This window comes from Scardinius erythrophthalmus, assembly GCF_964197995.2.
Source record: "Scardinius erythrophthalmus genome assembly, chromosome: 10".
NCBI classification, from domain to species: domain Eukaryota; kingdom Metazoa; phylum Chordata; class Actinopteri; order Cypriniformes; family Leuciscidae; genus Scardinius; species Scardinius erythrophthalmus.
The window spans coordinates 40,570,787-40,585,679 of record NC_138230.1 but is presented as its reverse complement, the minus strand read 5'-3'; the positions used below and the strand labels follow the sequence as shown (position 1 = coordinate 40,585,679).

General features: G+C 36.9%; 1 protein-coding gene across 2 annotated transcripts in view; it reads right to left on the bottom strand.

Moving 5' to 3' along the window:
* The window catches only part of vps50 (VPS50 subunit of EARP/GARPII complex), a 140,988-nt gene that overhangs the window by 109,726 nt on the left and 16,369 nt on the right, over positions 1 to 14,893 (bottom strand). For both annotated transcript variants that reach the window (XM_081376096.1, XM_081376097.1), the window contains exons 4-8: positions 14,122 to 14,193; positions 8,615 to 8,668; positions 1,922 to 1,992; positions 319 to 436; positions 164 to 199 (exon numbers count right to left, since the gene is read on the bottom strand). In XM_081376096.1, the coding sequence (XP_081232222.1) occupies positions 164 to 199; positions 319 to 436; positions 1,922 to 1,992; positions 8,615 to 8,668; positions 14,122 to 14,193 (351 nt within the window). The remainder of the gene's footprint in view (positions 1 to 163; positions 200 to 318; positions 437 to 1,921; positions 1,993 to 8,614; positions 8,669 to 14,121; positions 14,194 to 14,893) is intronic.

Here is a 14,893-nt window from a genome sequence, read left to right as displayed (position 1 = left end):
GTGAAATTTATATTTAGAGGACATAGACTAAACACTTCAATTAGAGGGTGTAAGAGACAATCTTATACCAAAGCATCTAATACCTTCCTAGTTGTTTGTGAGTTCCCTTAAATGAGGTGTATTTGTGAATTGCACATTTGGACAGATTTTCATGCCAACTTACCTCTAGCATTTCACTCAGTCGAACATCAGTTCTTTGCTGTAAGAAAAGCAAAAAGCAGAAGGACAGGGTGTCTGTGAAACTGGGCAGCTGGAAATTACCATGCAGAGAATAGAAAGTCTCTGTTTAGACATTAACAATGTTGATGAAGTGATTACCAGAGTCTTTATGGTCCTCAAAGACTTCAGCAATCCTGTCAACAGCTGTCGGCGTCTCTGATTGGCCAACAGCCCAAGGCTGGCTTCGGTAAAGCCTTCTTTAGCAGAACGAAGCTGCCTGGAAGCAGAATTACAGCATTTGCGGCGATTCTACAGCTCATCAAAACTTAAAGCAATGGTTTGCCTAAAAAATTTAAATGAGTTTTTACCATTTACTTACCCTCGTGTTGTTTTAAACCTGTTTTGACTTTCTTTCTTTCAAGGAATACAAAAATAAAACAAAGTTCTTCATGTTCTTTTTTAAACAACTACAATGTGTAGGGACTGAAGTGTCAAAAGGGCAAAATAAAACTTCATTTAAAGTAGTCCATAAGACTTCTGAAGTCATATGATAGCTTTTTGAGCAGAAAGAGAGAAATGCAAGTTGTTATTCACCCAAAAACTTGGCATCATCTCTAGCTCTAATGATGTTTACGCACGTCTACATTTATAGAAGAATAAAACGCTATCACCTTGTGCTAGTGGTAAACAATTAAAGCAAGATGAATCGCACTTTGGCAATTGTGGTTTTTATATGCACTGAAAATTAGGAGGAAGCAAAAAAGGTGAATATGGACGTGGTCATGGCTAAGGAAAAGAGTCCAATTTTGTAAATGGAGCTTAATGCAAGTAGTTTTAAGTTTTAGCGGCATGTTGCATTGATCAATATGCTATTTAATGTTGCATTTTTATTGGCTAGTCAGTAGACGTATATAGGTCGTAGTAGCAAACACACTGTGAAATGATCATGCTAAATTTCTAACACTGACAGAAAATTAGTGCAGGCTATCTTTGGTCGCAAGAGACCGGAACAATGGCCATCTTTGAACCCCTCCCATTGAACGCCATAAGACCACCGTTTAGGAGCCATGACCACAGAAATCACCACGACTGGTCTTCTTTTGTCTGGGACAAATCAAAATTGTACAATGTGTACCGGGCATTACACAGTTAATTTATCCGCATTTTAATATGCTCTCGTTCATAGAGATTTTTAGATGGATGCCGAGGCTTTTTAGGTCGGGTAGAATCTGTCACTGAACTGCACCAGAATAATGATTGATTGCAATAATCACTAAGGCCAGATGACGAAAAGATCATACATCAAGTCCATTGGCACATTTTTGAGAGTTCATGAGGGAAGTAAAGATGTTAAATTCATGAGGAAATTCTTTCACCAAACTAGTCTGAAAGATTTGTTCTGGGTGAACCAGTTCTCAAAATCAACTCCCTGATGGAACAGCTCACTGGAGTGAATAATGATGTAAATCTCTTGCATATCCATTTCTCACACAATGCCATCGCGCGACTTCAGAAGCCTTGGAATACAGTGCATGGGCCCGTGTGGAAGAATTTTTTGATACTTTTATAGACCTTTTTAAAACTTGTAAACTTTAATCCCCATTCAAGTCACTTGTTCTCTTTTTTTTAGTTCCACTATAGAAAGAAAGTCAATTTGGAACAACATATGAGTAAGAAATGATAACATAGCTTTAATTTATTAAGTGTACTATTCCTTTAAACCTGACTTTGAACATTTTCTAGCATTTTCTAGCTCTCTGACCTTCGTGCATTAGTGCAGATGACTGCGGCCAGCTGCAGGTTGGTCTGTAGAGACGTCACTCTCTCCAGCTCCTAAAACAACAATGATTTTCAAGTTTTTTGACAGAGTTTATCCAGAACATTAGGCAACCATTACTTTGGTATCGTTTGAAGTAGGCAAGACAATTGAGACAATGGCTATGACCTTGCTTTCATATAGCTGGATATTACCTCTCACAGATAACCATGATTCTAACCTCTGTGCTTAATGGGTTCAGGCCAGAGACACTCTCTTCTATTAGTCATGTTTTTTAGGCCTGTTATGAACAATAAAGTGAGAGAGATGATAATGGTGACAAGCTTTCATTATGGGAATGAGAAAAGCAGCACAATGAGAAAGAATGTGCTCCTTTAACCCACACCGACATGTCCACAAACTAACAGACAGTTGAAGTTCATGGCTTTTCTGCAAGGTTTTTTTCTTCCCCCCCTCATACAATCTCGGTTTTGAAGAGCACAGCTGTCACAGCCTGAGGTGGGCTCACGCTGAGTGACCCAGTCTTTCGACGCACATTAGATCTGGCCAACAGGGCCAGCCTTCAGCACCGAAGCATCATCCCACTGTCACGTTAAAGATAATTATTTAACCAAAGAATACGAGGTGGAAAAAATCGATTCCACAGAGAGGGCTGCAGAAACAGAGGCTCCTTATGCAAAGCGTCACAAGGAGAACCGTTTATTCTTCAGAAGGCTATCAGTAGCAAATACCCTGAAGAATGCTGGAAGGTTTCTGAGAGATGAACAGGCCGTATTGAGCTTCTGCCTTGAGAACACCATGTGGGTTCCAAAGTACCGTCGAATAAATGACAGTACAAATAGGAATAAAACAAAAGTGCAGTGTTTAATTTGTTCTGCCGTTCGATCTACAGACAAACACATGGAAGGCGTGAGGTTAACAGAATGTCTGTGCTGAGGAAACACAGGCTGGTCGTTTAGCCAGGAATCTGCAGAATAAATCTTTGCGATTTATTTGGCGGAATCTCTCTCTGTTAGACGGAGAGCTTTTAAAGTGCCCTTGGATTTGCCCTCGCTAGAACAGGGAGCTGAACACAGCCATATCCTCGCTGAGTCATAGGGTCCTTAAGGCATCCAGTGGGCTTCAGAGCTCAAACTAGAGTGACTCACTGTCTCCACATACACACCACAGACAAACACGGTTGTCACTCCTCTTCTGAGTGATACATCCTGCTGAGTTTGACAAATCCCTAAGATTTGGGTTCTTAAAAAACACATTCTACAATTAAATTCAATCCCTAATGTAATTAAATATAACCAATACATACAACTGTCAAATGCAAATAACATCAAACAGCTTAAAGGGATAGTTCACCCAAAAATAGAAATTATGTTGTTAATTACTCACCCTCATGTCGTTCCAAACCTGTAAGATTTTCGTTCATCTTCGGAACACAAATGAAGATCTTTATGATGAAATCTGAGAGCTTTCGGTCTCTCCATTGACAGCTACGCAACTACCACTGACGCTTCAAAAAGTTTATATGTGAAAAGCCTAAATTCAGTCTGTTCATCATATAAAGCGATCGAGTCTCTTCAAAAAAATTTGACTAAACCGCTCAATTCATATGGATTAGTTTTACGATCTTGTTATGAACTTTTTGAAGTGTCAATGTAATAGTTGCGTAGCTGTCAATGGAGGGGACAGGGAGCTCTCAGATTTCATCAAAAAGATCTCCATTTGTGTTCTGTAGATGAACGAAAGTCTTACGGGTTTGGAATGACATGAGGGTGAGTAAATAATGACAGAATTTTCATTTTTGGATGAACTATCCTTTTAAACGTTTGGCATAAACCTTGCTTATTGGCAGCTGCAAGACCAAAATGTTACCAAAACAATCTCAATCACTGTAATGTCGGAAGTGAATCATGCACTGCAAAACGATAATCTTGTTAATCATTATTTTGTTTTCCCAGAATTACACAAGCAATTTCAACTGAATTTACCTTGTTTACAGATTTCAGGCTTCATGGCATTGAGTGACGTGTCAAGTTAAAAATAGTTAAAATTCTAATAACATCAAGGCTCCTACAGTACATTAGCTGCTTTTCCACCAGAGGCAAACCGTTCTCGTTGCTTAACTGATCCATTCCGTGCCGATCCGGCCCAGCCGGTACAAATATGGTTTAATTTTCCATTGGCACGTTGGAATGTACAGACGGTATATGTAAATAGCGACAGCGTAATGAAGGATGATTGGATAATATTATTAACTCGTGTTTACTTTGCTCAAATAGCACGCTTGGCCAGCTACAGAGAAACTGGTACCCAGGCAACAAACAAGTAACCAATCCCAATTGGCAATGTCACTACATGAATTTTCTACCAGCACAGTTAGCCAACTGTGGTGAGCATTCTGGCCGAGAATGGTTAGTAATCGTGCCGTGCCGGAAATATAACTGTTCCTTACCATTATTATAACTGTTCGGCCTGATGGTTGTTCGGCCAGCTATTGTGTTCCATGTGTGATTTTTTTTTCCCCCCAAACCAGTTCAGTGCAAATCCCGTCAAGCAGCCAATTTCCTTGGTTAGGGTGTAAGGTACGCTGAACACTGTTTGGTTTGAAAGACTTCAGTGTGAGTTCTGTTCCATACATCGCTACACTATTTACAATAGACAACAGGCCTTTTGCCTATGAAACTTTTGCTTTCAGGGTAGCGCCATATTTTAGTTGTAACAGGAATAAAAATGAAGCTGTGAGGGATAGAAGTACTGTTGTTAACAACGTCAATTGTTCAGCTGACGAAACATCTTTAAATGAATGAGTTTAAAACTATAAAGTTTTAATAATCATTCTAATAGATAAATGCATACCACTACTATAATGATACGACACTGTTGGGTCATAAAATGGGTGCATTTATATAGCGCTTTACTATGTCCTGCTGTACACCCAACGTACTTTACAATCATATCAGGGGTCTCCCTTCAAACCACCAGTGCGCTCACCACACACCAGCTATAGGTGGAGAGGAAAGAGAAAAGATAGAGTCGATTCAGTGGATGGGGATTATTAGGAGGCCATGTTTGATAAAGGCCAGTGGAGTGAATTTGGCCAGGACACCGGGGTTACACCCCTACTCTTTTACGAGAAGTGCCATGGGGTTTTTAATGACCACAGAGAGTCAGGACCTCAGTTTAATGTCTCTTCTGAAGGACAGTGCTTTCACTTACAGAAGCTGATGAATGATAAAAGCCAAATTAGAATCCATCTGACTTTAAGCAGCTCAAACATTTAAAGCGACAGACAATGTCACCTCAGAACGTACTTATAATAAACAGAGTATTATCGTCCATCTACGCCAATATACTTATCGTAGTAGTTATCTTTATAGTTTCCGTTCTTGGTGTGAATTAGCCTTCACATCCTCATTATTATCCACGTAAAAGTTTTTGAACACAAAAACGCATTCCCTTGTAAACACCCCCTAAGAAACGCATCTAATGGCATCTTTACACAGCTGATTTAAGGCTGCTCTGTGCCTGCTTAAAATTCTGAGTAAAGACATATGTAAGGGATATAAACCCCCTTCAGGCTGATGTACATTATCCCGCTTATTACATGGCTACTTGCCTCTTAAGTAAATAATTAGACACGAAATATTAATCTGAGTTGAAATATTTTATTACGTCTTTAAACGCAAAGCTTCCACAGAGAGAGCAGTTGCTAGCGCGGCGAGTTCAAACTAGACGGACATTTAAGGGATACGGTTTACAGTCACACCACTTATTACACAGAATTTCACCACATGAATAATTATGGGGATAAGAGATATTGATTTCAGATTAAACTGTTTTAAAATCATACCTGTTTGTTATCCTATAATCCAACAGTGTACAAAACAGTAGTCACAAAATGGCAGCAGCTGCGTTTGTATGAAACAAGAGAGAGCGTGTCCACGATATGTATGGCATAATTAAATTTAATGTACACAAAATATTGATTCAACTGAGTTTTAATATTTTATTAGCTCACCAAAAGCAAAACTTCCACAAAGAAAAAACGTTCCTAGCAAGCGTATAGCACTGCTGACTTCAGTAACCCGGATGAGCCTGTGTTATCTGTTTTCAGCGGTTGTTATCTGGAATAACATATCACTGGATGGCGCGATTGACCAATCAGAATCAAATATTCCACAGAGCCGTGTAATAATGCTGCATAAAAGCAGGACTAAATTATGCCTGCCCTGACCCACTGTAGCCCCTAGTAAAAACGTTTATTATTAAAATTGCTGTGTAAATGTATTTGTCACCTCTGAGCAGCATTAAACAGTCTGTATAAAAACCACTTCAGAAGCACTTCTGTGCCACATTTACAGTTTAAATGTGTCATAATTGTGGTCTGGTGTGCATCAACCAAAATAAAGGCATCTTTACGCTGCTCTGTGCCTGCTCAAAAATGAGTGGACAGATGCAATGCTACAAACGCCAGACTAAATTATGCCTGCTCTGACCCACTCCAGCTCCTGGTATTTAAGTATACACTTGTAATTTTTGTCTAAATGCATTTATGCCACCTTTGAGCAGCATTAAACAGTCTGCAGAAAGACACCTAAATGCCACTTCAGAAGCGCTTCTGTGCCACCTTTTCAGTATCAATTTGGCCTAAGTACTGATAGCTTACAAACACGGTAACATCAAACTTTATTGAACTCAACTGTGAATAGTTACGGTCTAGAGGTTTTATTTCAGTCAGGATGCCATCTTAGAAGTTGACATACACATCAAGGTTTTAGAAAACAGCCCAAGTGATATAATGCACCAGTCTTTGACTATGTGCGATAAGCACAACAAAATGTATCACAAGAAATCTAAAAGCATGGGCTGCCTATAATACAGTTCAAAAGCATGGCTGAAATCCCATTTTATCTCTGAAAGGCCTGGGACAAATGCAGAATGCTGAGGTGTAAAATGGCTTGTGGCAAAGCACCAGCAGACTTAAAAGCTCTTCAAATGGAGGAACAAATAACCATACTTCCCCTCAACATCCATCTGGTGAACACTCCTAATGTCCGTTGTTTAAGACATCAAGGCTTAGGTGACCCGTTGACTCCTAGTCTTTCCTGAAGCGTTCTTTTGTTAAGGTTACAAAACTAGCGTATACTTCAAAACATCAACTTTGGCTATAAATAGATAAAAGGATTTATTCCAGTGATGTGAATGTTTTTTATTCAACATGCATTCTCAATGTTGTATAAAAGCATCTGAGAAGGCATTAAAAATATGTTATTTGTCCACCAAGAATATCTAATGCTTTTTGTGTTGGCTTACAATGACTCAAAGGCAATTTGGTGTGACATGACTAGCAGAAATCTTTAAATGTTTCTGAGGTCAGAAGATGAATACCTTCATTTCAATTTTGGATGAAGACATGTAATGGGCGACACAAAGTGAAGCATGCAATTTCTGAGCCACTAGCATCACCAAATGGAACTGTCTAAAGTATAACTGCATATCTCCCATTGTTTGGAAAAACCAGCCAACTCGCAGTAAACAGTACATCAGTACAGCTTGAGCTATTGTCCAGTATGACATATACAGTTGAACTGTAAGTGGAAAGAATACAAAATGTATCTGTAGTTTAAGGACAGTTGAGATATGAAACAGATTGATGCTGAGATGAGCTGTAGAATTTGATGCATCAAAAACAGTTGTGATTTTAATCACCAATATAGTCTTTTCTTCACCATCTTACAGAAAGTGAAAAGTCCTTCTTGGTAAATTTGTATGATTTCAAATATTAAAAGGATCACATATTCTTAAGGAGTTAGTCCAATACAATTTTTGTACAACGAAAGACATGGGAATGGGACTCAATTTGATGCTCTGATGTTATAATTAAACTATTAAATCAAGAAAAGAAATTGACTATTGCCTCCATCAATGAACACGATACATCGTTCAGTCATTCAAGCTTCGTCAAGAAAGAATCCAAACACACCAAAAAATTCCACAGAACGACTGTGAGGTGAAAAGCCTGGCACAGGATCAAAGCAGAGCATTTCCGGATGAGAATATCTTCAAGAGAAATTTCAAAGTGATCCAAAGTGATCCATTTTCAAAGGGGTTCGTAGTGATTAAGGATGTAAGAAAAATATGACCACAGGCAAGAGGACACGGAGCCTTAACTATTCCTTCTACTTCCACTTTGATCCCAAATTGTTGTAGTGATAAAAATCACTATCTTCAGCATCATCTGCAAAGCACACTGCACAAATATTATTTTAACAAATATATATTTAGAGAGTTTAATGGTTTAACCAGCAAGGTAACTAGGACGCATTTACAGTCATCATGAAACACAAGTCAAGGTTACAGTGAGGCAATTACAGTGGGAGTGAATGTGAGAATTTTTTGGATGATTTAAAAGCATTAATATGAAGTTTATCATTTTTTTTACTTGTGTATGGCCATGGCAACAAAGACTTTCACATACAGTATAAGAAGTTTTCCCCCCACTAAATAATTGTAAACAGAGTATTTTAAAATTTACAGACTGGCTATATTCACTTATATCATACATTCTGTGACTCTCAAATTGTTCCCCTAACCTTGACGAAAAAGGAACAAGCCAGCAGTCACATGTTAATTGACCCCATCCTGCAGACCCAATTTCCCCAGATGCGACAGACTGCTTACCTTAACATAGGAAGGCTGTTTCTCCAAAATGAGGTCTGCCACTCTTTTAGAAACCTGTAAGATGAGAACACAACCTAAAGGTTAACATCTGTTCGACATGTCCAAGCTTCACAAGACTACATAATCTGTTTAAGCATTTAATGCCTCTTTTTTAATCATTTGAGGCATTAGCTGAGGCTATAAAAGGAGGAAAAGGAAAAACAACATAAAACATGAGACTTTTAATTGAATTGAATTCTTTTCATGTCTTCCACATCTTCCACAATTAGCCGGTAACAATATAATAAATAAAGTTTACTTGGCACAAACAGTCAGTGGGTAATAATGGCTCTGTGGAAGGTCAGGCCGTAAATATAAGGCATCCTGTGGCACGCTCCGATCGATATGTGCGTCACATGGTGGGGCTGTCAGGAACGAGAGGGTGTTGCTGTGTCGGTGAGAGCGGAACAGATGGCAGACTCAGCTGAGCAGTGGCGTATGTTAGCAGATCACACTGTGCGAAAAGCTGAGACCGACTGGCAGGAGAGCGCTGGGATGTGTGTGTGTGTGTGTGTGTGTGTGATAAACACAACTGAAAGAGACATTTTCAAGAGCACCTCAACTTGCTTTTACATAATTATGCATTAACTCTAGGCTCTTAAAGAGACAGTTCTCCCAAAAATGAGATTTCTATCATTATTTACCCTCATGTCGTTGTAAACCTGCATTATTTTCATGAAAGAAAACATATCCATACAATAAATTTAATTGTATGGAAGTTTTTTTTTTTTTTTAACTACCTTGTTTTGTGTTTCCGCATTAGAAAAAATAAAGTCATACAGGTCCGGGTGATTGTAGCGAACTAAAATAAAACCGTTTTTTGTTACTTAAACTTAATTTCATTTCAGCTAGTTGCCAAGGAAACATTTTTCCAACTTGATGTACTAGAATAACTAAAATAAAAAGTGACATAAAAATTCATAAAGGCTATCTAGACATATTTAATAATAAATAAATACATAACTAAATTACTCAATGATATTAAAATAACACTCATACAGGTTTAAAAAGGACCTATTATGCCCTTTTCAAAGTCTTGATTTTGTTTTTGGGGTCTACCAGAATAGATTTTCATGCTTGAATGTTCAAAAACACACATTATTTTTCACATATTTTCATATTGTTGCAGCTCCTCTCTTCCCAGTCTGTCAGTAACGCTCTGTTTAGTTCCTGTTTCTATGAAGCCCCTCCTTCTGAAAAGCACAATGTGCTCTGATTGGTCGGCTGGACCAGTGTGTTGTGATTGGTCAACCATTTCAAGCATGTTTTGGATACCGTAACCGCAAATTTCAACACACTACAAACGCAACTCAAGCAGGCGACGGACCCTTTTTTGCGTATGCCTTGGGCAGGAATTATTTAAATGAGGAATATTGTGACGTGTTTGTTCCCAGAAGAAAACTCAAGACTACAATGGAGGCGTTTCAGGGAGTTCAGAAACAGTGACACTGATAAAGAGAATAACTCACTTTGGAGTGACTTTGTAGACCTTTTTCATGCACAAAAAGCACCATTACATAATAAAGAAAGTTGAAAATGTAAAAAAGCATAAAAGGACTCTTTAAGACAATATGATTGAGTAATTTATGACAGAATTGTTATTTTTGGGTGATCCCTTTAAGCCAAATTTTTCTAATTGATTATTAAAATCACAAGAACTAGGAATTAGAACAGTGTTATTAACAACAAGTGAACCTGCAATTTAATTATGGAATGAGTAAAGGCATTTTTCACATTGTGCAAGTATGGCAAAAAGAGACCTCGACTCAGGAGGAGGGAACATGATTTTCACAAAGCTCATTGCTCCACCTATTGGTCATTCATTTCTGTAAAAGACCTCACAGGACGGATCGAAGCCAGAATGAGAAAACAAGCTGTGAGGAGCCATCCGGTGTGCTTTTTCCAAAAACTAAAAGGGCCAACACACTCCGTCTGACTTCGACAGGCTGAACACGATGACAACCGGCAAAGCTGTCTGTCAGGGAGGCACAAGACTCACTCTCTGTATCTCTGTATGCCTTCCAGCAGCCAACTGAGTGATTCCTGCATGGGTAATAACTCTAATTAGAAATCTATTAACCAGTGCTTGCACCAGAGCAGTAAACAACCTGCAATTTCTCTACCGCTGGTTCTACAAATCCAGAGACCAACTTACAATTCCACCTTATTTTCCAATTATTATGACAAATCTTTCTCACAAACGAATTTTACTTGATTAATAAAATTCATTATTAATATTGTTCATTTTATCTAATGACTACAAGCAAAGACTTCCTCCAGTCATCTAATCAGCTAAAACAGCATGACATTAAATTAGGACTGGAAAGAAAAACTTCATTAGACAGGAGAGTGAAAAAAGGCCAGCTGTAAACAACATGTCTGTTGAGCCTGGTCAGTACAGCTTTATTCATATTACAAGTGAATCGATTGACATTCATTGCCAGATGTACTGTAACAGACAATGACTACAAGATTAAAAAGATTCAATTCAAGAAGAGTGTAAAAACTGTCGCTTTCAAAACTTTCCTCATACAAATTCATCCTTGCCACAACCAATAGTGTGATTTTTGGGTGACACTTTGGAAACAATCACAATAAATTGCATTTTTTTTCTTTAAAATATTTTCATTGAATATTTTTATTTGGGAAAAAAAAAATTACATTTCAAAAAGTTTCGTGTCTCGAAATGTTTTTGGAAAAGTATTTTATGGTCACCAAGGTTGCATTTGATAAAAAAAAATACAGTAAAAAGTAAAATAGCTGTTTATATCTCACAATTCTGACTTTATAACTCGCAATGCTGAGAGAAAAAAAGTCCGAATTTCTAGATATAATGACAAAATTCTTGCAATTCTGACTTTTTCCTCAGAATAGTGATATAAACTCACAATTTTTACTCTTTTTTTATTTTTATTTTTTATTGCAAGTTTATCACAATTCTGAGGAAAAAAGTAAGAATTGCAAGAATTTTGTAACAAAAGTTTTTCATGAATGACTTGGACAGGATAGTACAGTTGTCTGGAAACATATCCTTTAAGAAGAAAGTTTTGATTTAACCTTCTCTTTTGTTGCCTCCATTTGTGCAATTTCATCATTTTAATGACTTAAAATGATTGTAAAACTTGTATTAATAAAGAATGAGTAGGTGTGTCCTATTAAAATCACCCTGCTGAGAAGGTTATCGGCACTGAAAAATTATTCCTGCCCCCCAAAAAAACACCAAAAAGGCAAAGGGAAAAGACAGGCTTATTCTGAAACACACGTGCAGTGCAGACAACCAATTAGCTCAGAGATGAGTTCCTGCCAAAGAAGTGTCAGAGCTGTATGTTAGCAGAAGAATAGAGCCACCTCCAACAGACCAGATGCTTTTCTCTCCCAGTGACCCATCACATCCACAATAACCCACATCTGCAAATGACACATTCAGAGACTGCGCATATGGGCCCTCTAGAGAAAACCATCTCCAAAATCATTTGACTTAAGCTGAGGGAGAAATTGACAGTAATGATGTGTTAAGGCCATATACTATGTAAATGACACTGGAGGAGCTTGTGTAAATCATGACTAAAATACCACGGCATGTGAGCGTGCAGAGTAATGGCATTCAGCGGGAAGCTGGCCTCATGCAGAGCTCGTCCTCTGATGCTTGCAGCTGTCTGTCATGACCCGGGATCAGCGTTCGGGGACAGGGCCCCTGTGGGGTCCTACTCGTGGCAGACCACAACAGATCGCATCAGACTGAGTCATCGGGTACCCCTAAGGATCCCGGGGGCCGCATCTTTCACCCTGCACTGGGCCGATAGGACAGCTGTGAGTAAGCAAGCATCTTAAGCAAGAAACAACAAAGACAGAGGGTGACATTCGTCTTTATAAATTTGTTTCCAAGGCTGCAGTGAACTGAGGATCACCCCGGATCAAGACAGAATGTACTCACGCGTTCACAAGCACACAACACCGTGCACACTAATAAAACTGACGTTTCACGTTTCCAGCAGGATGATATATGAGCTCTGAAATGGGTCAAAATAGGGGAATACTAATAATTCACTAAACAATTCTTAAAATTGTCATTTTTTCCCAAAAATATTTTCATTAAATATCTAAATCTGAAAAAAAATAATAATAATAACTTCAAAGGTTTGGAGTTTTTACCAAAACTGCATTTATTTGTTGATCAAAAATACAGTAAAAAGAGTAATGTTGTGAATTATTATTACAATTTAAAATAGCTGTTTTCTATTTTAATAGATTTTAACATATTACAAATTATATATATATATATATATATATATATATATATATATATATATATATATATATATATATATATATATATATATATATATATATATATATTTATTCAAAGTAGAATTTTCATTACTCCAGTATAAGCAATATGGGATTAATAATTCCTTCGGTCATGGAAAACATTAAATATACAAGAAATCCAACAAAAGTCATAATTGTACAACCTAATGTTAAAATATGAAATGAAATGGTTTGACTCAATATTATTGCAAATTTCTATTATAATTATATTTATAAATATTTTTTTTTTGTTGTTGTTGATGTTATTATTATTACTTAAATTTGTCAAGTGCCTGAAAATCCCCTTACCCCTTTCATCTAGCATATAATTTCTAAGACATTAACAGTAATTCATTTATTTTCCAAGTATAAGTGCAAGGTCTAACATATCAAAAAAAATAAAAATAAAAAAATATTAAAAGTAATTAAAAATATACAAAATTTAAAAAGAAACTTTATTCTTTTGTGTCATTGGTGTTTTCAATATTAAAAACTTTGACGAAGTTTGACAGTACAAAAAGTTTGAAAAGTATTTCCAAAGTCAAAGCTCAGAAAATAAAAAAAGAGGCTGTTCAGACATGTAGGGGATTTCCCAACACAGTGAAAAAGTTATTTATTATCTTTAACATATTTCTTTAAAAATCTGTAAGATTTAAAAAGTTTGATTAAAAATGTATTTAATGTATTGATTTTAGTCTGATCAGTTTGAGATAATTAAAAATATTTGATAAAAGAATTTATCAGATAAATTAAAATAAAGTAATAGAATAAGGTATCAAAATAAAGGTAGTACAATAAGATAAAGATTGAACTCAATTGAAAACTTGACATTGTTGGACAAAGTCAAACATTTTATTGATCTATGACCCATATAGGGCTGGGAAAAAAAATCAATTTGATTTAAAAATCGAGTTGGTAGGTCAAATCGATTCATATTTTAAAAAAAATCGATCGCAATCGAGTTTTTTATAAAAAAATTGCAGATTTTTTTAGGGGGAAAAAAAAAAAATCGGCAAGCTCTAGACCAATAGATAAAACGGTATCAGTTATGATGCAAAAGTAGCACTGATATCATACAGTATGTCACACACATGGGCGCTGCAAGCAGTCTCTGAGCGAGCGGACAGTTTCTTTAAGATTTATCTGAATGTAATGCTTACAGCTGCTTGTTGTCTCTTCAGCTTGTCTCTGTACTCCTCAAGCTCCAGAAGATTCAGATCCGGAGGGAGTTTCTGTTGGGCAAGCATACACAAACAGAGAAAGATCTGAGATTTGAGAATGTCTTTTATTCTGATGGTACTATATGTAAATTCTTGAGTTTGAACACGGTGGCAGATATCGCTCACGCAGACGCGGGCAAATCATCTCCAGTTCTTAAGAGTTCAATAAACAACAGCAGCAGAACAGCTCTAACAAACATTTACTTTGATTAAAAAGCTGATGCAGCCCAACTTTATTATAGAGGAATAAACAAACAGCACCTAATGCCCCATCCCCAAACAGAGAAACAACAAAAACACAAAAGTTTGGACTCAATTGAGAGTAGTTACTTTCCACTATAATTCTCATTCAGTGCAGCTTTTGAAATGTATAGAATCTTGCATGTATAGAAATTAGGACAACTAATTATGAAAGTTTTAACTTTAACTTTTTAAAAGAAGTCCCTTATGCTCACCAAGGCTGCATTTATTTGATTAAAAACACAAAAAACGGTAATGTTGTTCAGTATTATTACAATTCAAATGAGCTGTTTTCTATTTGAATATATTATAAAATGTCATTTATTCCTGTGATCAAAGCTGAATTTTCAACATCATTAATTCAGTTTTCAGTATCATTCATTATTATCATCATAGTAATCATTATGAGCGCTGGATACTCAGATGTACTGTGTTTTCAATCCATACTGGCAGCCTGAGGGCGCCCTATGCA